The sequence below is a fragment of the Ambystoma mexicanum genome, chromosome 2q, assembly GCF_040938575.1.
Source record: "Ambystoma mexicanum isolate Mex_15411 chromosome 2q, UKY_AmexF1_1, whole genome shotgun sequence".
Taxonomy (NCBI): Eukaryota; Metazoa; Chordata; class Amphibia; order Caudata; family Ambystomatidae; genus Ambystoma; species Ambystoma mexicanum.
The window spans coordinates 11,327,599-11,353,716 of NC_090924.1; the positions used below are offsets into that span (position 1 = coordinate 11,327,599).

The following is a 26,118-nucleotide window of genomic DNA, read 5'->3' on the forward strand; positions in this document are numbered from 1 at the left end:
TGAGTATTCGACTCAACTGTCGAATGTCGACTGGGGCTTATGTGTTTGGTGGTGTGTGCTTTTGTAGCGCTGCCGCCGCCGGGTGTAATCCCCACAACATGGCCGCCGGCCTGTCCTATGGGGTCGGGGGTCTACGCTTAAGTAGCCGAAGTTACTCCAATGCCCTCGCCGTCCGAAAGTACGGCATCGCTGCCATCTCTTAAGGCTCCCTCTACTTCCATGGCCTCGAGATGCCTGGCGTAGTGGGACCATCGATCCGTGGAGCGGTCCTTTAACGTCTTAGGCTTGAAGAGCCAGGAGAATTTACGATTACAATTAGGGCAAAATTTAAATGGTGTATTTTCCATAATTATGGGTTATGGAAATGGCAGCTGGGCAAATCAAGTGTAGGAAGGGGAGAATATGCATTCTAGAATGGCCTCCCCCCTCTCCCTACTGTCTGGGCCGAGGTCCGGGGCAGCCTTCCAAGGCCGTACGGTCCATCGCGATGGTCTCCGACGGGCAATCTTCTTTCTTCATCGGCGTGGTGTTTCAGCAGTCGATGAAAGGATAGATAGAGAAACTATCGTAATTGTATGAAGTCAATGGCTTATCGCCGAAAGGAACTCCGCTATACGCGCCCGTTTAGCATGGTGGAAAAAAACAATCTGAGGGACCTCGACGCGCGAGTGATCATGGGTACAGTGGACGTCACACTAGGGATAGTATTACTGGCACGCCCTGTCGACGTCCCTTTTCGAGTTTCGAAAAACAACTGTAATACTCTGCAGCTTCCACTAGATGTCGGCCTATGCACAGCATGTGATCTAAGAAGGTTCCACAAGCCTCAGAGAGATATATATATATATATATATATATGATACATTACTCACCGTAATCGTATTTCGGATGCTTGTATCTGCTTAGATTCACACGCTGTGCATAGGCCGACATCTAGTGGAAGCTGCGGAGTATTACAGTTTGCTTTTCGAAACTCAAAAATGGGTGTCGACACAGGGCGTGCCAGTAATACTATCCCTAGTGTGACGTCCACTGTACCCATGATCCCTCACGCGTGTAGGACCCTCAGATTGTATTTTTTCTGACATGAGGTAGCATGAGGAGAAGCGCGAGTACAGATGATCCAAGCAGATACAAAGAAAGGTAAGACTACAAGCATCCATGCGCCTTCTCTCAGAGGGGAGGAAGGGTGGATCGCATGTGAATCTAAGCAGATACAAGCATCAGAAATACGATTACGGTGAGTAATGTATCCCTTCTGAGGCTTGTGGAATCTGCTTAGATCACATGCTGTGCATAGATTAGCGAGCAGTACCTGAAGAAGGAGGCGGGATGTGAGAAGGGTCATGAGCAAATAAATGTCTTAGAACCACTTGTCCCACTTGGGTATCTGTCTTGGAATGGGTGTCAATGCAGTAGTGCTGAGTAAACTTGTGAATAGAGCTCCAAGTAGCTGCTTTGCAAATGGTGTCAAGGGGTACATTTGCAATGAAAGCCAGAGTGGCCCCAATGCCTCTTGTAGAGTGGGCCCTAGGCGTGAAAGGCAGAGTTTTTTCAGAAAGTGAGTAACACAGCTGGATACAGTTAATAATCCACTTAGAGATAGCACCTTTAGAGACGCGATCCCCCTCTCTGCCTGTAGCTACGGAGACAAACGGCTGATCTGTTTTCCTTAGCGGTCTGGTCTTGTTTACATAGTAGAGGACCGCCCTACGCACATCTAGTGTGTGTAGTTTCACCTCAGCCGAGCTTTGTGGGTCTTAGAAGAAAGCCGGAAGCTCGATGGACTGGTTCACGTGGAATTTTGAAATAAACTTAGGTGAGAACCTAGGGTGTGTGCGTAAAACCAGTTTATCTTTATGGACAGTAAAGAAGGGATCTTGCACTGACAGAGCCTGAATTTCACCGACTCTTCTTATAGATGTAATTGCTACTAAGAAGGCCGTTTTGTAAGTCAGGTGTTTGAGACTGCTTTTGTGCATGGGCTCGAATGGGGGGCCCATGAGTTTAGATAGCACCACGTTAAGGTCCCATCCTGGTGGTGGGTTTGAAATAGGAGGGTGAAGTCTCTTTACTCCTTCCATGAAGGCTTTAACTACTGGTACTTTCCACCACGACACCTTGTTATGGGAAGTGGTGTATGCCGACAGAGCTGGCAGGTGTACCTTCAGTGAGTTAAAAACCAGTCCTGCATCCAGCAGGTGGAGCATGTATGTAACAATAGTGGAAGGAGTGCAATCAACTGGGTTGATTTGTTTATTCTGGCACCAGATAACGAATCTCTTCCATTTGTCAAAGTAGCAGTGCCTTGTGTTTGGTTTCCTAGATTCTTTTAGGATGTCCATACACCTCTGTGGTAAATTGAGATGTCCGAACTCTATGACCTAAGGAGCCATGCTGCCAGGTTCATTGAGTTGGGTTGAGGATGCACTGTTTGACCTTGGTGCTGGGACAGTAGGTTGTACCAGGCCGGAAGTTTGATCGGTTCGCACACCGCTAATCTGCGTAAGTGTGGGAACCACGGTTGTTTCGCCCACATGGGAGCAACCAGGATGAGCGTCATCGACTCTCTGTTCATCTTGTTCACCACCTTCCTGATGAGAGGTGTTGGTGGAAAAGCGTACGCAAACATCCCTGACCAGTTCATCCACAGGGCGTTCCCCTGGGAGTCTGGCTGGGGGAACCTGGATGCAAATTCTCGGCACTGTCTGTTTTCACTTGTGGCGAATAGGTCTATAGTGGGGAAACCCCACTGAGAGAAGATATCTTCTACGATTTCTCTGTGTAGACACCATTCGTGTTCTTCTGGGAGGGGGTCTCTGCTTAGAGCATCCGCTAGAGAATTGAGATCACCTGGAACATGTTGCGATGACAGGAAGATGTTCCGTCTGAGTGCCCATTTCCAAATTTTCTGGACAAGCTTGGACAGATTTGGCGAACGAGTCCCTCCTTGCTTGTTCAGGTAAAACATGGCTGTAGTGCTGTCCGTCCGGATCTGCACTGACAGATTCAGCAGGTAGGGCTCGAACGCTTGAAGCGCTCTGAATACTGCCAGAAGCTCTAGCAGGTTGATGTGATTCTTGGCCACTGAGTGAGACCAGAGACCCTGAGCTGTGTGGTGGAGGTGGTGAGCTCCCCACCCTGTCAGGCATGCATCGGTTGCGACTACCGCCTGTATCTCGGGATCGTAAAAGGGTTTCCCTTTGGACAGATTTTCTCTTGTCCACCAGTGAAGGCTTTGTACAAGTATTGGCGAAACGACCACTAGATCGTCCCACTGACCACTTGCCTGAGACCACTGTTTCGCCAACCATTCCTGCATGGGACGCATGCGCAGGCGCGCGTGGGGCACCAGGTAGATACATGACGCCATCATGCCCAGCAAACGCATTGCTTTGCGTACCGTTATCTGGCGACCGGCCTGATATTGCAGAATTTGCAGCAGTATATTCCGAATTCTTTCCTCTGATGGAAAGGTGAACCCCTCTTGGGTGTCTAGGATAGCTCCTAGGAACGGTTTGGAGGTGCTTGGCACCAGACTTGACTTTTTCTCGTTTATTGAGAAACCTAATTCGAAGAGGAGGTCGATCGTCCTTTGAATGTTTGTTCTGCAAATTACTGGGGTCTCCCCCGTGATGAGCCAGTCGTCCGGGTAATGGTACACTGGGATTGCCTCCCTGCGTAGGTGTGCTGCCGCCACTGCCAGTACCTTGGTGGATACCCTTGGAGCCGAAGCTATCCCGAAGGGCAGTACCTTGAACTGGTAGTGCCGACTGACCACCTTGAAGCGCAAGTACTTTCTGTGCGCTAGGAACATGGAAATATGAAAATAGACATCTTTCATGTCCAATGTTGCCATGTAATCCCCCTTTTTTAGGAGGGTGGATTACCTCTTGGAGAGTAGTCATTCGAAATTATTGGGGCTTGACATACTTGTTTGCAGGCCGTAAATCCAATACTGGGCGCATTGTCAAATCTTTTTTTGGCACAAGGAAGTAAGTTGAATAAATACCCTTGTTTACCTGCTGTCCCGGGATGAGTTCTATCTGCTAGAAGATTGACGATCTCCTCGAGGAGGATCTTCTGGTGGTCCAAAGAATATTCTTTCAAAGGTCCAATGTATTTTTTGTCATGGAGGGTGGTTTCGGGGACGCTCTAACAGTTCTATGCAGTATCCTGCGGACACTGTGGACAGCACCCATCTGTCTGATGTGATCCCTTCCCAAGCTTGGGTGAAGTTGGAAATGCGTCCCCCTACTGGGGATGCGTGAGAAGGGACCCTGAACGGAGCATCACTGTTTTGGTGGAGGCGTGCCGCCGCCTCTACTGGGGCTGCCTCTACCTTTACCACGTCCTCTCTTATTACCCCTGCCATAACCCTGGGTAGACTGCTGTCTGTTGTTGTTCCATTGTGTACCCTGCCCCTGGGAATAGTTAGACCCTCTCTGGGAATTTTGTCTGCGTGGGCGACGAAAATTGCCATTCCCTCTCTGGTTTGGGGGTTTATTGGTTAGTTGGCCTAGGGATTTGAGTGTCTCATACTCGTCCTTGGCATTTTTCAGCACGTCCTCGACCGCCTATCCAAACAATAGATCCGGATCCACCGGTTTATCTATCAATGATGCTTGGGTTTCTGCTTTGAACCCAGACTGCCGCAACCAAGCATGCCTCTTAATAACAGTACCTTCTGCTATCAATCTGCCGGCGTTATCCAAGGCATCAAAGGTTGCTTTTAATATGCAACCAGACACGGCTCTTCCTTCCGCCGAAACTCGTGCCAATTGGCTTTTTAAGGGTTCTGGGCAGAATCTAGGAGTGCTGCGACCTCTTCCCACTGGTGACAGTTGTAACTAGCCAGCAGGGTGGTGGAGTAGGCAATCCTTGCCTGGTAGGCGGAAGTGGAGGCTACTTTCCTGCCCAAGCCATAAATCTTCTTGCTCTCCTTGTCGGGAGGAGCTTCGGACGATGACAAGGGTGTTCCCGCCCTTTTACGGTTGTTTTTAACACCAGGGAGTCCGGTTTCAGATGCCCTCTTATGTACAGTGGGTCTGTTTGGGCTGCTCTGAAAAGCTTCTCAACTCTGGGGTTTACCGCCCTAGTGAGATTGGGATTAACAAGGGAAGGGTCTATCCTTCTTTGTATTGACTTAAGGATAGGGATGGCCTGGGCAACAGGTCTCCTTTCTCCCACTAACTCCTCAGCAAAGTCCCTCTCTTCCTGAGCACCCTGGGTGTCAATGTGGAAGTGTTCTGCTGCTCTGGACAGAACTTCATTCAAGAGAGGCTGGTTGTCGACAGGGGAGTCGGTAACCGGGGGTTCTTTATCTACCGGGGAATCTACCCTGTAGGTTTCTGGGTCGTCGTCCTCCTCCTCCTCCTCCTCTTGGTCATCATCATCCCCATAGTAGCCCGTCCCAGTTTGTTCTTCCAACATGCCCACATCTGGATCCTCATCAAAGGATGGATCTCCCCGATATTGAGAATAAGGCTGTATACAGAAGGGGTCTGAAGTAGGAGCTTCAACCTGGGACTTCTTACTTTGGGGTATAGGATCCTTAGAGCCAGAGGGTGTTGACCCGTCTGGGGTATAATAGAGAAAGTGTTCAGGGTTTTTGGCGTAGAAATCTGCCAATGATGACATCCTTGACATGACTGTCTATGTCATCACTAAACCATTCTCTTGAACTGGGAATGATTCTTTCTTGGAGGGCTTTCCATGTTTAATCTTGACTAGACCTACTGGTATGAATAGGGGTCTTTGGGCTAACAGAAGACTGAGACTTGTCCAACTGTTTATGTGGAGTAGAATGTTTTTGAGGTGTGGAAGGAGGCTGAGACTGCTTCCTTTGTTGTTTTTCTCCTTCCCCGTGGGTGAAAGAGTGTTTACCCTGTTTTTTCGCCCCTTCTGAGCCTTTCGTGACCTGGTGCTGAGGTTCGGGGGTAGTGTCCCTATCTCTCGAGTCTGGAGGTTGGGACTCAGGAACAGCCGTTGTGCAGCCTGTTGACGCCGACTCCTGGAGTGCGGTCTGGGGAAAGAGGTTGGCTCCGTCTTCCGACGATCGAACCTCCGATACCTTGCGGAGCGAGGCACTCTTGGCAACAGTGGATATGTTGCCTGGAGTCATGCGGCGATCTAGATCGAGAACGCCCAGAGGACACCGATTCGGACCATTCTCTATGTGCCTCTTTCCGAGTACTCGACGTGCGCGTTGAGTCTCGGTTGGACTTCATGTGTTTTGTGGAGTGCTGTGGGTAGCGATTGTGTCGCCGGGGGTCTTCCCCATAGCCGCCTTGCCGGACGACCTTCCGAGGTCGGGGACTTGCGCTTGGCTGTCAATTGACGCCACATTGCCCTCGCCGTCCGAAAGCACGGCGTCGCTGCCATCACTGAAGGTGCCCTCCGATGCCATGACCTCTTGACGTCTGGCGTGGTGGGCCCAAGGCTTGATCGAACGGTCCTTTAGTGTTTTCGGTTTGAACCTAACACGCTCTGCAGCTAGCCTCGGGGTGGTCCCTTGGCAAGCAGAGATTGCACGTGGCATGTCTGTCAACCCAAGGGTACTTGCGATTGCACTTGGGGCAGAATTGGAAAGGGGTACCCTCCATACGCACCTTGTGGCAGCGGGCTAATAAGTGTGGGAATATATAAGAATGTACCTATATACCAAAATAGTGTAGAGTATGTCCACCCCCCCACTCTCCCTACTTGCAGGGCCGAGGCCAGAGCCTTCCGAGGCCCAGATCCGTCGTGCAGCGGTCGACGGTCGATTCTTTCACCAGGCCGGCGTTGAGTGTGGATGCTAAGTGACTCGACATTGGGGTGGAGAAATGGGGAAATATAACAATATTTTTGCAAAAGTATGGCTAATGCCAGGGAACTCCGCGGAATGCTTCCGACCAGTATGGCGGAAAAAAACAATCTGAGGGTCCTAGACGCGTGAGAGATCATGGGTACAGTGGATGTCACACTAGGGATAGTATTACTGGCACACCCTGTGTCGACGCCCATTTTCGAGTTTCGAAAAACAAACTGTAATACTCCGCAGCTTCCACTAGATACCAGCCTATGCACAGCATGTGATCTAAGCAGATTCCACAAGCCTCAGAAACATAGATATATATATACACACACACACACAGGTAGTGATCGTTTTAGTGTGTTACTTACCTGTGTTTTTTTATTGATAAGAAGTGTCTAAGCCTAGCTTAATAACTGTACGTTTGTACGCTCTGCCTAACTAGAGAGCCCTCTGTGTGCTTAACTGAACCCTTCACCACTCGGACACCATCCTAAGTCTAAGCCTTGCTGATCAGTTACACTAATCCCCCAGATATAATATTTGGTTAGACATTACGGTTTGTCCCTATACATCAGAATACGGTGGCCGATCAGAATCTGTCCACAGCGCCGATTCTGAAAATCTCAACAATTGCAGTTTCAAGTACCTTGGAAGGCAGTAGTATAATTAGTGGAAGCATCCCCAGAGATGTGCTCGGAAAGCCCTTTAAACATGGAGGCCAGATTTGTCAGGGAGCATTTTTCTTTTTGTAAGGCTTCCATGAACACATATAGATTTACTCTGTCAATAGGTGCACGCTCTGGGGAGAATTAGGTGAGGCTGGGCAAAATAATGAACGCTGTTAGGATGCGGTACATAAGTAATAGAGGTTTTATGAGATAAAGTGTGCATGAAAATGAGGGAGAGAATTTTGACCCAATTTTAGTGGTTCGTCCATTGTGTGTTATAGCCCCTATTAAGTCCTTTCTTCATCCAATGGTATCAGAATTCGAGGAGGCTGGTGCAGAGGTCCCAACTATTGGTCGTTGCCCATGGCCTGTCTTCCCTTATTGCAGATGCTGCTGTACCTATTGCCTCCAGTGAAATACATTTTATGAATCATTGTCAATAACCAAAAAAAAAAAAATTCTGAAATATTGTTGCCCATTTAGGAATACTTTTCTAATAGATATCAAGGCTCTAGCAGAAGACTTTCCATGAATACATACCAAGCATCAGTGATGTTACCAGTTGTATAAAGAAATGCATGAAAATTCTTTCCTACCTGAAATGTAAGGATAAAATATGCCACTACTGTCAGACTAAGGCCTTATTTGCAGTAGTCAAATCTGTGTCCTCCACAGCTAATTGTACACCTATGGTCAAACCAACCCAGGAGTTGTGCGATTCTCTATCTCAATTCTTCATCAGAAAGATTGAGATTATTTGCACTAATATCTCAGTGAATACTGCGTCAGCTGCCACTGCCTCTATCTCCGGCTATAGCCTCCTTGATTCTCCTTGACCCCACACGCCCTGGCAGGTCTTTCTTCCCTCTCTTCTCTGAAGAGTCAGTCTTCAAGGCCATTCAACAGATTCAATCTTGTGCTCACCCTGACGTGGTGCCATTAAGAGTCCTGAAGGAGATTTCAACCGAGCTTCTAAGGGCGATTATATGGATGCTGTTAATGCCTTCCTTTCAATCGGGACTTATACCACCAGAGTTAAAGGCTGCAACGGTTATCCCGTTTCTAAAAAAACCTACACTAGACTCCTCCCTGCTATCTCTCTTCTTCCTGCTCTTATGAAACTTTTGGAATCACTGGCTTCTCCTCTTCTGTCCTCCTTTCTTGAACTTTCTGACTGTCTTGACCCAGCCCAGTCTGGTTTTCGACCAGGCAGGGGCACTGAGAGCGTCCTGTTCTCAGTCCAGGATGATCTGGCCCAGCTTGTGGATGCAGGGGGTGTCGGAGCCCTGACATTACTGGATTTATCAGCGGCTTTCGACGCAGTGAATCATCCTACCCTGCTATCCTCCTTGGTCCAAATTGGTATATCGAGTTAATACTAGCTTGGTCCTCTTCTTTCTTGGTGGATGTTAGGCAGAAACCTGTGCATTTCCCTTAGGGACCACTGCAAAAGATTTAAGACTACAGGTGTTTGGCAGTAAACCCACTTGGTAGCAGTCTGTACCACACAGATTCACTTGGTAGCTGTGGCTGAGCAGTCAGACTTCTCTCAAGAAGAGTTAGGCAGTATGCAGAGTATACACAATAGGTACAGAGACACAGTGGTACAAACAAACACTGACCAGAACTTTGGTATAAAAGTATATAATTATTTATTTAAAAACACACTTGTAAATCACACTAGAAAAAAGAGGTAAGTAATTTCAGCACACAGTCACTATCATATATATACAACCCTATTCACTTGTTAGACAAGTCTTAGTGAGAAACACCACTTATTTTCAGACAGAGGTGAGCGCTTAACATAAGATGACACTCTAATAAGTTGTAAAGAAAGGGAGGGAAAAGGGCAGAGTTAAAGAAGCACACAAGTTTCAATACTTTCTCAAAGAACCACAGTAAGGCAGGATAGGCAGAGTTCTACTGGAGAGCAAGGAAGTCAATTGCAAGGCCCACTCTTGGAGAGAGCAAGCAGAAGGGGTCCAGGTTCAGCAGTGGGGTTATGCCCAAAGAGTCTTTGTAGATAGTTCGCACAAAAATGATGAAATTTAAGTCAGGAAAAGTTTGCTAGGTTGTCCCAGGCCAGCCCAGGTTAGAAAGTCGAGGCTTTACTGTCACCCCGAACGATCTGTCGCAAGGGAAGCCAGGCGGGACACTACCTTAAGTGTGAAGAAAGCTCCAGCGGGGGAAGTTGTTCCTGGCAGCAGGTGCAAGTCGGTGTTTCGTCCAGAGGAAGAAGAGGTCTCGCCGTGGAGGAAAGATGAAGGTTGTTGCACTGCCAGGGAAGAAACCAGCTGCGGAGTTCTCCGGTTAAAAGGCACTACCTTTCTCTTCGCGGTAGTGGTAAACCGTGGTATTCCGGTTGCCGGGGTGCTTGGCACGGGCAAGGCAGCCACAAGATGCTCCAGGAAGGTGAAAAGAAGGCGAAACTGGTTATCCCCACCAGTCAAAGGAAGAAGACTCTCCGGACTGGAGATTTCCTCTGTCGTCGGGAAAAGTGGTGAGACGGTTCAGCAGGGCTCCACAGGTGGTGTCGTCGTTGCAGGTTGGCTCAGCTTCTCCCTCCTCGGATTCTTAGGTCCTGTGGCGACTTCTAAAGTTCCAGTCCCCAAAGCCCTGCTTTTATGCAGCAAACCCCCATTCACTCAGCCTAGCTGTCAATCAAACATGCTAAGTGGTGAGCCGGCCGGCTCACCACTTGGGCCAATCACACAAGAGTGCGACTTGAGTTACCAAGGTAACTCAGTCCAGGGTGCCTAAACCCCCTCCCACACCCCCTCTGGTACCCAGACAGAGTGGCACCACTTTTGGAGGCTTCTGTGGAGAAGCCCGCCAAAAAGTGGAACAAAGGGCTCGACTCGGGTTGAAGTCACAGAAGAGAACACAAACGCCATTTAGTTCTGGCAAAAAATACCAACCAGTGAATTAATATTAAATAAATAAACCGGCGGTATGTTCGAGGCTATAAGAATTAAATAATTAAAGTTGGTAGCCTCGAACAATGGGAAAATCCCATAGAGATATATTCGCGGTCAAATATAAAAAGTAGTATCCACTGCCACCAGCCAAAACCCGATCAGGGGGGACGGAGACGTGCCCCCTCGAACAACAGACCCCGGGGCAATCAAATTGCCCCGACCAGTACATCCACAATATGATGGTTTGTACTGGTTTCTGTTCATAATTTGGGACTAGTAAAGCCAATGGTGACTTTACATGCCCTAGGAGACAGTAGTCAGTTCCAGGGTATGGAGTCTATGTTGGGGGGTCGCTACGACACCCCTTTGTTACGGCACGGAGGGTGCTGTGTAACCCACACAAAAAAAAAACACATGCGACCCTAAGGAGTAAAAGACCCCATAGCCCATAAAACACATGGAAAGTGAAAGGAACACCTCAAATCATGTCTAAGAGTGGGAGCAAAAGAATCTCACTCTTAGCAGGAGAGAAAAAAAATAAACCCCAAAAATCCAGCAAAGCTGCTGGGGGACTCACTAGGTTTGGCAAATTAGCCTTACAGAGAATTCTCCCTAACAGTGGACAGATTTCAATCTCTTCTCTCTCCTTTTTCCTCCAAATCTTGTCACCTCAGTTGTGGTGTTCCCCAAGGCTCTGCTTTGTCCCCATTCTCTTCAATATTTACATATGGGCCTTAGTGTGCCTCATCTGCTTCTTCGGCGTCAGATGCTATTCTTATGCCTCCATCAGTGTCTGACGGCCGTGGGGGAGTGGATGAGCCTTAATTGGTTAAAGTTAAATGGGGGACAAAACTGAGGTGCTGGTGGTGGGTTCTCCCCACGACCCTTCACTTTGGATTGCTTCTTTCTGGCCCTCTTCTTTGGGTGCTCTCCCTGTCCCTTCAGTGAAGGTCAAACATTTGGGAGTAATTATGATTGCAACCCTATCTATGGATGCTTAGGTTTCATCTGTCTGTCACACCAGGTTTTTTCACCTGAAAATCCTGAAAAAAGTACTCCATTTTAATACCACCTCCCCTGCGTCCTCCAGTTGTAGCTGTGTTTGTATCCAGCAGGCTGGACTATTGCAATTCTCTTTATCTTGCACAGCCCAAGGGCCTGGTCCTCCGCTTACAACGCTTTCAGAATTTTGCAGCGCGGGTGGCAACAGGGTCCCCCCTATGGTGCCCATATTTCTCTCATTTTGCATTGGCTGCCGGTCGCTCAACGCATCGAATTCAAGGCGCTTTGCATTGTGCATCGGGCTCTTCATGTTCGGGGGCAGAGTATCTTTGCGCCAAATGTATACGCTGTCTTCCGAAGCTCTCCCTGAGGTCTGTGTCTGCTGACCTGCTCTGTGTGCCACCTTTTCGCCATTCCCGGATCGGGGGATGTGCTTTATCTATCGCGGCTGCACAGCTATGGAACAAGCTGCCTGCGACGCTAAAAAAAAACATCCAACCATTTGGCCTTCAGGAAGGCTCTTAAAACCCATATGTTGTAACCTTTGGTTGATAATGGCTTTTTCTGTCTTTCAGGTCGGGTCTCTTCCTCTCCAGTGCCATGACGCCTTTGGGCGACCGTGCGCTATACAAGTAATCCTAACATCACATAACACTACAGCTACAAAGCTGCCATGCTACATACACAGTAGCAATATCTGAAGTTCCCCTTCAGTTCAGAACCACAGAACAATACATTGTGGGTATGCAAAATAGCTGAAAAGCGTGCATTTTTGCTCCAGAAGAGCATATTTGTCTGATAGGGCAGCACCATATGAATCATGCCTTAAATAATCAACAGCAGATAGCTCACAGGGACGCAGACAACCACATATTTGTTTTAGCCTCATTGGGAATCATAAGTGTGGTGCAGTTTCATATCACTGTGATAAAAGCATTTCGGCACATTTACCAAACATTATCAATGTTATGGTAATCAAAAAAAATTATTAAAAAACCCTTATACCTGAAATGCTAGAGTAGCATATGCCATTTCATCCAAAAAGCCACATATGCAGAGCACCTCATAGTAGCCATCTATATAAGTTCACCTCCTGTTCATAATTGGACAGAAATAATTTGGGGTTATTCAAATTCATTACAAAGCACAACAGACCCTTTTCTGGAATAGAAATACATGCTTTTCAGCTAATGTGCATACCTGTTGATGCCCGTCTTTGCTCAAACCGGTTCGTCCATAGTACGGTCTGTGATAAATCAGAGGGTACTGTACTTCCTGATAAAGCCAGGATGGTGGAGGCCTTTTAAGGTATGAGAGAATTACTAAACCTTGGTGCAGGGGTATGTAATTCTTATAGCCCCATGCCCAGGACAAGCTCTTGGTTATCAGGGACAAGACCATTTCATAAAGATATTGTCACATAGATAGTAGGTCAAGTCTGTAGGATTTTTGGACTTGCAGAGCATCATGGCTACCAAGCGCGTATTGTTGACTCGTCTGTATGCTTCCAGCAACTGGGTTTGTGTTGCACTGCGGTGGGAGAATTCTATTGCCAGAGAAGGTAGGATTGTCAAAGATCTTCATCTTTCAAAATTGCAATCAGTCCCCTTTAAAAATGAAATGCTCGGCCAACTGCAGTTGCCCTTTAAAATGCAATGGATCGAAAAAAACTGATTTTCGAGGGCCAAAGGCTAAAGAGTTATTTTTGGACCAAGAGCAAGGGTAAACTCTTTTGCTCCCGCTGCCCCTCACGCATGTCCACACTTTTATATCTTTACAAATGCCCTGTCTCTCGCAACATCACATACAATCATACATGCACCCCTCTCACAAATGCTACTTGACATCACATGCAGGCTCCCTCCCACACCTCACCCCGGGCCACAGTGTCAGTGTTTAAACCAACACCACCACCACCCTGGGCTGCAGAGGCAACATCTCCACCACAACCAACACAAACATCCAGGGCCAAACAGGCAGGACCAACCCACACTAACTATGCCCTTAGTGGCAGTGCTACAATCACTAACCACGCCCTCAGTGCAAGTACCAACCATGCTACCACCACCACCACCCTGGGCGGCAGAGGCAGCGCTACCCTCAACAACCATGCTCTCAGCAGAAGTGTCACTTCCAGCAGAACCGCCATCCTCAGTGCTAGAACCACATACACCAGCAGACTGGGCTACAGAGCCAACTCTATATCAAACACCTCCACCGCCCAGGACCTCATCGACAGTACCAGCCCCACAACCAACACCAAACAAGGCCTTCCTAGAGTGCAATCAACACCATCATACAAGGACTAACCTGCAGAGCTGCATCCACCCCTGGCAAACACCACTGGCTCTGCAATCAACACCTAGGACTCCGGAGGCAGTGCCACCGCCACAAGCACCTCTACCAATGCAATTAAAAATGCTGCAAAACAAACCAAAAAATATGTTGCCTTTGGGCCGTAAAAGTGTACATCCTGTGCAAAAATATCCGGAGGGCTCCAACTTTGTGATTTACAAAAAAGGCATTTGAGTCTTAGCTTGACTACATGCAAAAATGAAAGTTTTGATTCTTTCTGAGACTTCAGTGCATCCTGGTTCTGTTGTAGCAGGGCACGTAGAGCAAGTGTGATCAATCCTCCATGATGTGCTCTTGAGATCTTGTCCACAAGTAGACAGTGATACACTTCTTCCTTTGCCCACACTACAGAAATACAATACAAATAATTCAAAATTACATACCACAAAATCCATGTAACACAAGATTACCGAAAAAAGAAAAGAGAAAAACCAAACATGTTAATGCATTGTTAAACTGTGTTGTCATGTGAATAAAATCCTATAAGTGAAATAGCTGTACCTTAGTATTATAGTCTTTATGTGTACGGGGAATGGCTACGAGAGCCATGTGAGGAGTCGTCGAGCTCTGGGAGAGCTCCTGCGATCCGGCATCTGATCCTGATCAAAAGTGCATATATGCACGCATTTATACCCTGAAAATCGGCGTGCCTGTTTATGAATGCGGTACACAGGTTTCTTGTACTCCTGGTGCCTGTGCGAAGAGAGAGGACGGCGCTGCGGGCATTGCTGAGTCCGCGCACCCTGGAGCAGGGATCCAAAATGGCAGACGGGAGGATCGAACAAAGGAGACCACTGGCAGAGTGAGGACAGAGCCGGAACGTTTGAACCAGCACAGTAGAGCTCCTGCATTGCCCGCCGGAGCACCGTCGTGCGGCACCTGAGGGGTAAAAAGTGGACGCACTTACGTGGGTCCTCGAATTAGATTGCACCCGAGGCTGTCTGCAGGGGGACACGGCAGCCTGTGAACGCTGAGGTGGGCGCTGGGCGGGGAAGACCCATCGGGGTTTGTGCGGCCCCAGCGCCATCATCGGACCTCATCCAAGCAGCACCCTTGAGGGTGGTGGAGCGGCACGTGGAGGAGGAGGACGTGTTTGGGGCACCTGGCGAGCTTGCCCGCGGAAGAGTAACCTGGCTGGGGGACAAGAGCGCTGAATGGGGCAGCGTAACCCACACAGCCCGGATGGGTGCATGCCCCACCTGAGCACGGACTTGTGACACGCGCCTCAGGCACCCGACGTGGTTGGAGTGCTGTGTGGGCCCTGGGGGCCACCAACTACACACAAAGGCGGCCCGCCCAGCTAAGGCTGGCTGCGGACGCACTGCCACACTGCGCCGCATATACCTGGACAAAAGTGGCACCCAAGGCAAAGCGGATGCAACCAGGCAAGCCGCAAACGTGCATCCGTAGCAGCCACAGGCCCGTGGACCCCTGATAGCAACATACATTGGTGCCCCGGCGCAGCACATAAGGCCAGAGGGGTGCAGGCATACTCAGACCCAAACGAAGACCTTGGGCCCCCCAGGCATACGCACACTGGTGGTGGCATGCAGAACAGCCCAGCGCGTGGCAATCTGGCCGCGGGCACAGGTGCGAATTGATAGACATTGAGAGACTGGCAAGGACGTGCCCCCATGATGGCGGGCCGCGTGTGGAGGACATAGGAGCTGAACGAATAGACAACCCCTGGCCCCTGCATGAGGCGGGAGGAGAGGAGGAGTGAGGAGCACTGCGGAGAGCGCTGCAGAACACTTGAGTAGGCTGCACCTGCGACTTGGCGGGGGCCCACGGTTGATACAAGCTGAGCCTGCAGGGACACCCAAGAGGGCCCCAAGCACTTGGGGGAGTAGCCATTGACCTGGAGCAGTAGGAGGTGGGGCACACAGACTTGGACAAGTGACTTGCCAGTGCACAATTACGTTGGAGGACACAATCCACCCCAGGCGCAGATTCGGCAGTACAAAGGAACCCCCAACATAGCCCGCCTGAGTCCCCCTGCCAACCGGGGACTGAGTATACGTAAGCCAGAGACCACACACCGCGAAGCTCATACGCGTAAGCCCAGAAACATCAGGATGGCCAACAAACTGCCTAAAACAAAGAGCAAACAACCTACGATCAATGATTATGCTAAAACATTGCCACTGGCGGAGGGAGCTAGGAGCAAGGAGAGAACCCCCACCGTGGGTATAGCCACCACGAGCAAAGACCAGGAGATCCTTGCAGCAATAGCAGACCTGAAAGTGGCTTGGGAAACCAAATTGGGATTGGCCATGGTGGAACTGAAAGCGGCGCTGGAGCTCAAAGTCGGAGCTGTACAAGAGGAGGTGAATCTCCTCCGGCAAGACGTCAGAACTCTGGCAGAACGTACAGGCGACTTGGAGAAGGAAATGGCCCCGAATACAGCTGCATGTGCATTCCATATATCCGAGCTTCATGCCCTAGAACAACGCGTGGGCAACCTGGAAAGCAGGGCAGAGGAGGCGGAGGGACGTTCCCGGAGGAACAATATACGTATTGTAGGATTGCCCGAGGGAGCTGAGGGACCCAACCCCACCGAGTACACATCGAATCAATGCTGCTGCAGAAGGTAACTGGAGGAGTGCTGACCCAGGGGTTCGCGGTGGAACAGGCGCATAGGGCCCTGACGAGTAAGCCATCACCGGGGACCCCCCACGGGCCGGTGATTGCCAAGATCCTGAACTACAGAGACCGGGAAAAATTCCTTGAGCACTTCCGGAAGGGAGGAGCGATACAAAGGGCATCGGCAAGCATAACGGCATTCCCGGATTACACTCTGCAGGTACAGCGCCGACGTATGAACTTTGGTACAGTGAAGAGAAGATTGCGAGAAGCGGGCTACAAATACATGCTGATCAACCCTGCAAAACTGAAAGTGTTCCACAAAAAAGAGAACACTGTTTTTTGATACCCCTGAGGACGCGACAGAATGGCTGGACATGCAGAGCTGTCCCAAGAATCGGGCATCCAGAAGGAAGATGGCGCAGATAAGTAGCATGGAGACCGTGGCACCTAGAGTGTCGCAGTCTCAGACATTGGGACTAGAATATAGGACAGGATACAGCCTGTCGGAGTAGAGCGACTAGGGCTATACACGTATGATCCTTGAGCACGGAAACCTAGTGAACGGTGTAGGAGCCTAACGGAACCAGCCCTCACACTCCCATGAATAGATTAGTTAGGTCACCAGTAGGCCGGTGACACTCTGCCCGGTACCGGATCTCGGCATTCCGAGGTAGGACCAAACATGGGGGAGCCTGAGATCCAGGGATGGAGCTGGGCACCAGTTGGGCGGGGCAGGGAGGGGACGGAGGGGGTAGGGAGGCGGTTGTGTGCAGTGTATTATAGTTGAGCAAGGGGGGGCGGGAGGGGGTAGTTGGGGAGTTTAAGTTGGGAGAGGGAGGGGTACGAGCCCAATTTCATGCCAAACTAGACTGGAGAGGAAACCCGGGAAGGGGGGGGGGGGGAGGGACCAACCACACATGGCAATGGGTAGCCTTAGAATTATAACCTGCAACGTGAGAGGCCTCAATAGTTACCTGAAGAGGAATAAAGTAATGATGTACCTGAGAAGGCTGAAAGTTGACATAGCATTACTACAGGAGACCCACCTTACTAAGGATAAACTGGAGGTGGTCAAGAGAAAGTGGAGAGGGACCACCACAGGAGCCACATACTCATCTTACGCAAGGGGGGTGGTCACGTGGGTGGCACCCCATGTACCATTTCAGCTGCTTCAGTCTACGGTAGACCCAGATGGCAGAATGTTAGTGGTGCGGGGGATGCTAGAAAACAGGGATGTGAGCATTATAAACTCATATGCCCCTAACCAAGACACAGCGGCCTATTTTAGGGCCCTATATGGCAAAATTAGCCCCCTACTGGGTGGTGCTACCATCTGGGGAGGGGATTTTAATTGTACATTACACCCCAAATTGGATAGGTCAGACAATAAACTAGATAGACCCACCCCGGCTGCAAGAGCATTACTGGCCCTACTGCGGGACTTTGGGCTAGAAGATATCTGGAGACAGCTGCACCCGGGAGACAGGCAGAACTCACATTACGCGGCCCCCCACAACCTGTACACAAGACTGGATTACATGTTTATGGCCTCGGAGATAGCAGGAGAAATGATAGGCTCGGAATACAAGGCCAGTGTGCTTTCGGACCACTCACCCCTGGTCTTGGAGTGGAGGCATCAGCCGCCTAGAGCGAGAATCCCGACATGGAAGCTTAGAGCCGAAGCCCTGCAGGACTCGGGATTCCATGAGGACTTAAGAGAGGCAATTATTGAGTACTTTGACATTAATACAGGGAGTGTGCAGTCGGAGGGAACCTTATGGGAGGCGTTCAAAGTGGTAGTACGGGAAGCAGCCATATCCAAATCCAGAGGGCTCCAAGGGGGCATAGAGCGAGAGCTACAAGAGACAGAGAAGGAGCTGGAAGAAATAATGCAGAGGGGGAGCACCTCACAAGAGGATGCCGAACGGGCAAATCTATTACAACAAACTAGCAGGGAGCACTGGGATAGACTATGTAAACTAAACTATAAAAAATATATCGAAAGGCAAAATGCGGGGGGAGATAAACCGGGAAGGCTGCTGGCATGGTTTTACAAAAATGAAACACCACGCCCAGTGGTCAGGGAGTTAAAGAGGGAAGAAGGCCATACCTGGGATACCCAAGAGGGAGTGAATGAGGGAGTCCTCAGATTCTACAAACGCCTGTATGAGGACAAGGGGAGGAGATGGGGCGGGAGATTCCGGAGACACTGGAAGACATAGGATTGCCCAAGTTAAATGACCAGGAGCGGGAGGACCTGGACGCCCCAATCACATTAGACGAACTAGAGACAGTGATTCAGCACCTACCCACGTGCAAGACTCTGGGGTCAGACAGGCAGCCAAGCAAATTTTACAAGACATACAAGCAGGAGGTGCTCCCCCCCGCTGCTTGCCATGGTAAATGAGGCGCTGGAACGAGGGAGGATGCCGGAGTCCTTGAGGGAGGCGGTGGTCATTCCGCTCCTAAAACCGGGCAAGCCAAGCACGGACTGTGGATCATACAGACCCCTTTCAATGCTCAACCAAGACAGCAAAATCCTTACAGCTACGCTGGCAAACAGGCTCAAATGAGTTATTGGCAAACTGGTACACCCCGATCAAACAGGCTACGTCCCGGGCAGGAATATAACCGACAATCATAGGAGACTCCACCACATTATTGAACAGACAGAGGAGGACCCCGGAGAAATGGTAATAGTCTCGTTGGATGCCATTAAGGCCTTTGACTCTGTGAGGTGGCCGTGGTTGCTAGCGCCTCTGAAAGAATACGGGATGGGGCGGGGTGGGGTACCTGAGGTGGGTCAAAATGATATATAGCTCCCCAATCGCCAGGGTTAAAACTGGCGCAATAATCCCGGACAAATGGAAACTTAGTAGGGGCACTTGACAGGACTGCCCCTGGTCGTCCATGCTGTATATTCTCGCTCTAGAACCACTGACAATCTGCCTCAGACACCTTTATGGGGAGATAGGGATCCCCACGAAGGGAGGATCGCACCTGATATCACTGTATGCTGATGACATTCTGCTATACCTGCGCTTCCCAGAAGAAAACCTACAAAATGTCCTGGAGGTGATGGAACGCTATGCCACCCTCTCGGGCATAGCGGTAAACCCCAAGAAATCAAGCATGTTCCCTTTGGGGAGATACAGGAGGGCCCCGCATAGGAACCTACCGGTCTTGCCGATACCCTGGCAGACCAGGACATTCCGATACTTGGGAATCAACATATACCACACGGCCGAGGATGAACACAAGCACAATACAGAGAGGGCAGTGGAAGGCATTAAAAATAGTATGGGGTTTTGGTCCAGGCTACCCCAGGCCATGATGGGTACGGTGGCTTTGATTAATGGTGGTGCTGCCGAGAATGCTGCATTTCTTTACAAACATGGTCCCCAAAAGTTCTTTTGCGAAATTCCACAGTTTGTGCAGGGGCTTCATATTGCATAACTCCAGGAATAGGGTGGGCCTTTGGAAGATACAAACCCGGGTGACAGGGGGGGCATAAACCTACCGAATTTCGAGTTATACTATCTGGCGGGACAGCTCCAGTATGTGGCCAGGTGGTTGTCCGAAGTAGAGACTGCTGAAGCCAGGCTATTGTACAAGGACACCGCCCTCTTTTTTCTGAGAGAGGTGGTTTGGTTGCCTAAATCAAAGTTGCAGAGAAGGGCGAGACTGTTGGAACTGGGCTGGGAAATATGGAACAAAGCATGGCAGGTAGTTGGAAACCCAACCCCATGCTCCCTGCAGGGGCCGCTAGTGGCGCTATGTGGGGAGGACTTGCAAATGATAAAAGGGATCCGTAGATACTGGGAACCGATGGGCCTTGAGACCCTCGGAGATGTATGGCAAGAGGGGGAGGCACTAGATTTCCAGAGACTAATGGAGGATACCAGGGTGCACAAAGGCATCATTAAACGGGTGCGGGAAAGGTGGCCTGAGGTAGTGCTAGCGGAGCAACCCAATATGGTCATTGAGACAATGTATGACATCTCGGAAGGTGGGCACGAAATATCCCGCATATATGAACTATTGATGATTAGGGTGGGTAAGGAGGTGCTCCAGCTGAGGCGAGACTGGGAGGATGAAGTGGGAGAACCTATGCTGGATGGACAATGGGATAGGGCTCAAAGGTATCACAAGAAGGTGTCCCGTAATGCGAGGCTACAGCAGATCCAGTTATATGTTACTCACAGGGCATATATGATACCTAGCAAAATTGCCAGGTTTGGAAGCTTAGTGATACAAAAATGCCCACGGTGCGGGGAAGTGGAAGCTGGGATGATGCACATGTTTTGGGCTTGCCCGGAGGTGGGTAGATTCTGGACAGAGGTTAAGCTACGCCTAGCTGAAAAAGGGATCACACTGGAAATGGAGTCAGTTTGGGCATGCATGCTGGGGGGTTTTGCCAGACCACGCAACCTGAAGCACATTAGTAAGATGAAAGACCTGGCCTACATCCTGGCCAAACGGAGAATCGCTATGGGCTGGAAGGCAGCCCAACGACCCAAAATAGAGACGTGGTGGGCTGACCTCCTGAAGTGGGCAGATGCAGAAACGGCAGCTTGGTATGAAGCAATCAGTAGAGGAGGGGACGAGGAAGCAGGACCCCTGATAGCGTGGAGGCAACTGGTGGCCACGATGGTGGGACCCCCCCCAGGCTGGTCTTAGTGAAGACGATATGAGGGGGACTAATGAGGAAGACAAGCTCGGAGATACGCAAGCTAGTGGCATTGAAGCAGGGGCTCGAGTTAAGGGGGCGGGAGGGGGGAGGACGGTGACGCACAACAAGTGAACATAATGATGCAAAGCTCATATGCAAATGTCCTCAATGTTTGTGATGTTTGGAGTGTTGTTAACAAAAAATAATTAACATTTTTAAAAAAATATTAATTGTCTTTATGTGTACCTCAATGATGGCCGGTCTGTGCTTTCTGGATAGTACTCTGAAAAATGAACCCATAGCATGTTTTTTGTATACTGACAATATCGTAACTGTCTGGAAGTGTGGAAAGTTTTGGAGCCTGTGTATTCTTCACAACAAACAGACGGTGTGTCTTTAGCGCATGGAAAGGTAGTATCGCTGTGAGCTGTCACCAGCCGAGTTCTCTGCTTCGAAAAATAAACAAAGAAACCTGATCTAAGAATCAGTGCAGAGATTTAAAGCGGTTAACTAATCTCAACTACTAGTGCTGCTTACTTCTCTCGCACGTGAACACTGTTCCATAGGGTGACTGCTGATGGACACGCGCCAGTACGCGCACATGTGATAAATGTTCTGTTGTGATGGCGACCAGTTCGGACGCCATTGCTAGGCACGCCTGTGGGTGTGTTTCGGAAATGCACGTTTGATGTCACGACCTTGTTTGCAGGTCGGGAACTGTCAAAACACTGCATTAGTGAAATGACTTTGTACCATATTAAAGTAACTACCAGGTGTGGTTAATGTATGTTAAGAAGAATGCTGCTGGAATAGCAGAAGATGTAAACGGATGCAAAGTTTATGTTGTAAACTGTTTGCAAATGTGTGATTTGTGTTGCTATGGCCACTGAAATAGACGCTGCGGCACGCCCATGGGGGCGTCGTCGTCAACGGCGCCAGACCTCCTCAAGTTGAGGAGATTGGGACGTAGCGGTAAGCCACAAATGTGTGAGTGATCTAGATGGATTGTAATAAATCGTGTTTGTACTGCGTAGGGCGAAAGAATACTGAAACTGTTGAACGGTTAAGAGCTGTACAACACCACAGATGTGGTCCTGTGTTTAGGAACCAATATAAGGCCAAACAAACTCTTCAAACATCCAAGCACCATTATGAGCTGTTAGTAATTCATTGTTACAAATCAAGCATGAAATCTTACATACATGCAAGTTAAGCTTGTAAAAGACGTGACGGTATTAAGTTCAGATGACAGATGCACAGCAAATGCACATCAGCTCGTGAATTGTAAAATTCACCTTAGCTCGTAAAAATGAGACAACTTCACTAAATGGGTTCGCAAATTGCAATTTGCATTACTCAACCACCCAAGTCCAAACCAATCTGTGTATGTGTAACTGCCCTGAGCTGCATATAGACATATTTCATCAATGTGATGCATCATGGTGGAACAAAATGTGAAGCCCAATAGGGCTAATACCATGTATCGAGCTTCAATCAAATTACTATAGGTGTGCTCCATTTTCATATGGGACTATAACTGTGAATCAACATTAGAGATCATTCTTAAACATGGGTAACAAGTGTGTTAGTCCTTAGATATAATAATGGAAATTAATCTCTTCGTTCAATCCATTTGGAATGAGAGTCCCAAGTCTGTCTATCCAAAATGTCTCTCTTCTATCAAGTTTTTCAAGTTCATGTTTTCGTGAGGTTGTTCTTGGGTATCACTTCCAAAATCTGAAATCTAATTTGGGATAGGTTATGTCTCTTTTCTACCCGATGGCGAGCTACTGCCAAGTTCATATTGGAGTTCCTAATACATTATCGATTTTAGTTCCATCTAGTTTTTGCAGCACGCTTGTATTTGCCCACATAATACTCTCCGCATGGGCATTTTATGCCATAAATAATATTGAAGCTGTCACAAGTTCCATAGCTGCGCAGTTTAATGCTTTCGCCAGTACGTGTATGATTTATTGTGTTGCTTTTGGTTATAAATCCACAGTTTGCGCAGTGTAGACAGGGGAAGGTACCAGTTAGTTGTATGATTGGTTCCTTGGGTGAAGGTTTTGTTGAAACCAATTCATCCCTCAAGTTCCTGCTCCGCTGGTACTCAAAAATAGGAGGCTCTTTAAACAAATGTTGAACTCTTGTGTCACATGTAAGGATCTCCCAGTATTTCTTGATGATATTCATTTATCTTATAGCTTTGCAGAGAAAACTTTGAGACATATACTAAAGGAGCTGTTGCCTTTTTCTCCTTTGTTTGTGATAGCAAAGTTTCACAATCTGTCTGATATATCCTAAATGTAGCTGCTTTACCACGTTTATTGGGACCTAAACCTAGGCTGTGTAGTTCAGAGCTCGCCTGTACTTATACTCGTACTGTGGTTTTCGTCTCTAGTTTGAAATCGACCACGTTCAATGAGGACGGACGTCTAAGGAAATTTTGAAGAGACACACCTGTGTGATGTCCAACTAAAACATGGACTTCTTTCCAGACTGGATCGATTATTGTGCGATTCGATTTTCCCTAGTGCCGTAAGCCAGGACGATATTGGTTTGATGGAACGTTCATTTCAGGAGGAAATTAAGGAGATATTGTTTGTGACTCACGTATTACTGATGATGGTTGTTTTCGCTTGAGGTGCAATGGCGTCGTTGATGATGCACAACTAGTTTGGGTCCTCAAGAAGGCGCGTGTATACGTACTCATCAAACCTGTTAATGCAAGCAGATCAATCAACCAATGCGGACGTAATGGTGAAACGAAAGGTAAAAGAATAGAAGTTGTGACTTTCTGCACGGAGAGGTTGAGCTACTCAGTGTACAAAGGTTTCTACCCAATATTGATTTTCACAATGCACTATTATAGAGTGCTCTGCTTGACAAATGTTAGAAAGCTAACATCGTTGTTTACGTAACACACAACTGCATGTTGCAGCAGGGTCAAATTATGACTACCGCACAATTTTCTTACAGAATGTTAGCTCCGTATTTTTTTAGAGCATAGGATAGTGACGTGGGCATCCAATCCATTTAGGCCAATTGAGTGGCTTTTAGAGAGCGATATGGTACGAATTTAGTATTTCTCAAAACCAGATGATAGTCCAGTTTAGAGTTTGGTAAAAACTAAAGAACTTGTTATTCAATTAACCATGTGCCTCTTGTACGTGTCCCTGTCGCTGTTATTTAAGTACAAAGCAGTTGACACGGTTAGACTTTTTCTTCTCTCACATTTTTGTTTGTACTGTCCCGCAGTGCCTTGTCTACTAAGAAGACAATCACATACAACCGTTTCAAGAATTCATTCTTGAAAATTGACGGTAAGCCTATTGAGGGTTAATTGATGTACCCTGTAGGTTTAAATAGCAGTTACTTAGTATGAATTATTATAACTGCTTGTCTTTGTTTCCCCCTCTAGAGTTTGGACCCATGAATTTTAGGAGATTGTCAGCTCCTGAAGTTATTGATTGGAGTGCATTGTAATTCATACTCGTTGGTCCCCTGAGGAAGTTCTTAGAGAATTATTTAGCTGCTGTCACGCTCACCTGGTCTCCACGGGGGTGTGCTCGTGTGCGAAGGATTATGTCTGCACTGGTGTTGTTCTGCTTAATGAGGGCCTGCTTGCGTCTCCCTTTCTGTCTTGCACCAGGAGATGTTCGTCTGCAAGTTGAAACAAGATATTAGCCAACTGTGTGGAGCTGGTTTTGGTTTTCACCTTCTTCCGTGTTATCCTTCTCTTTCCCTGGCTCACCTTGTCTATTATATGGGTGAGCTCTCCGTCCTGCACACTCTCTGGCAGGGGCACGGTTACTCTGTAGTTCCTTGATCGAGTTACTTCACTGATCAGATGGAGGTTGCTGAAGTGGATTGACCGGAGTAAGCAGTTAAGTCTCTATTCCAATAACTCCTTGAAATAGCTGCCTTACGTCCTTGCATGCAAGATATCTAATGTTCGTTTTCTTGTCTTTCAGGTGTGGCACAAAAGCGGTTTTCGGATGATGGATGACTCTCCTGACAATGACGTGCAGGATTCTTGCCAGTAAGTAGAGCGCTGCGAGATGCGCTAATAGTTCGCTTTATTTAAGCCTTCTTGTTGTGTGCGACTAACCCACTTTGTCTTTTCTGTTCGGCAGGTGCGGCGCTTTTCCAGGAAGAAGATGGAAGGTCCGACTGACGGTGTCGAGATGCGGCGCGATGCAGAATGATGGAGAACTGCTCGCTGGAGTTCCTGGAGGAGGCCGAATGGGCTCAGCATCTCAGAGCCAAATAAATGGACCATGTATTTAACACTTACCATGAGCCTGGCGCCAGCGGCGCCAGGACTGAGCCCAGGTGAGTCTAGCTGGGGCCTGGGAAGTCCCAAAGGAAGCCATAATCTGGGCTGGGCTCGCGGGTTTCAGGGTTTTGGGGGCATGCACCCTGACAGCTGCGTTAAAGAACGAAACATGTTGGGTGTATTAGTACTGCATTGAGAGTAGTGTTTTGAATTATATATTGAGTTGCTACAGAACCTTTAGGAGAAAGCATTTGCTAATTGAGGTCTACATATGAGAAAAGTAGGCGAACAATACTAAGAATGGTTCCTTCTTTATTTCCATCTACCAATGTTTTTTTATGAATTCTGCATTATAGATGTGTATTAACAGCGCTGTAGATGTAATTTGAATTGTTGTAATGTTTATCAATTGTATGATGTGTTTTTATTGTATGTGTAATTGCGATGATTTGTGATGATGAATTTTTATGTGATTTTACCATGATGCATTTAATATCTTCTTTCTTAATAAAAGTTAACATATTGTTTTCAGAGCAAGATTCAGTTCTTATTTGTTTCATGAACTAAAGAGGTACAAATCTAGCTTTAGAGGTAGGAAATAGAGTGACCAACGGTTCTGGTGTCTTTGAGTGTCCTTTGCCTGGTGTTGGGGTTGGACCCTTGTATCATTAAACAACCCTGTGTGTCTCCATTTTGGTTTTCATGAATTTCTTACCCATTTCTGCTTGTTCTGTGATGTAGTCGTTGGGGTCACTAACTATCCTTTTTTTATTGTGCATTTAGTTTAATTAATACTTTTATAACAAAAGTTAACTAAATAAAACATTATCAAAATT

The 26,118-nt window shown here is 48.2% G+C and overlaps 1 protein-coding gene across 3 annotated transcripts in view; it reads right to left on the minus strand.

Moving 5' to 3' along the window:
* Nucleotides 1-26,118, minus strand: part of PGAP6 (post-GPI attachment to proteins 6) — a 1,624,027-nt gene that overhangs the window by 652,878 nt on the left and 945,031 nt on the right. Inside the window, exon 10 of one of the 3 annotated variants that reach the window (XM_069646776.1) lies at nucleotides 9,096-14,087. The exons of the other annotated variants lie outside the window; for them this stretch is intronic. Coding sequence (XP_069502877.1) covers nucleotides 13,750-14,087 — 338 coding nt within the window. The 3' untranslated portion in view covers nucleotides 9,096-13,749. Of the gene's footprint in view, nucleotides 1-9,095; nucleotides 14,088-26,118 lie in introns of those variants that run through there. 3 annotated transcript variants of the gene reach the window in all.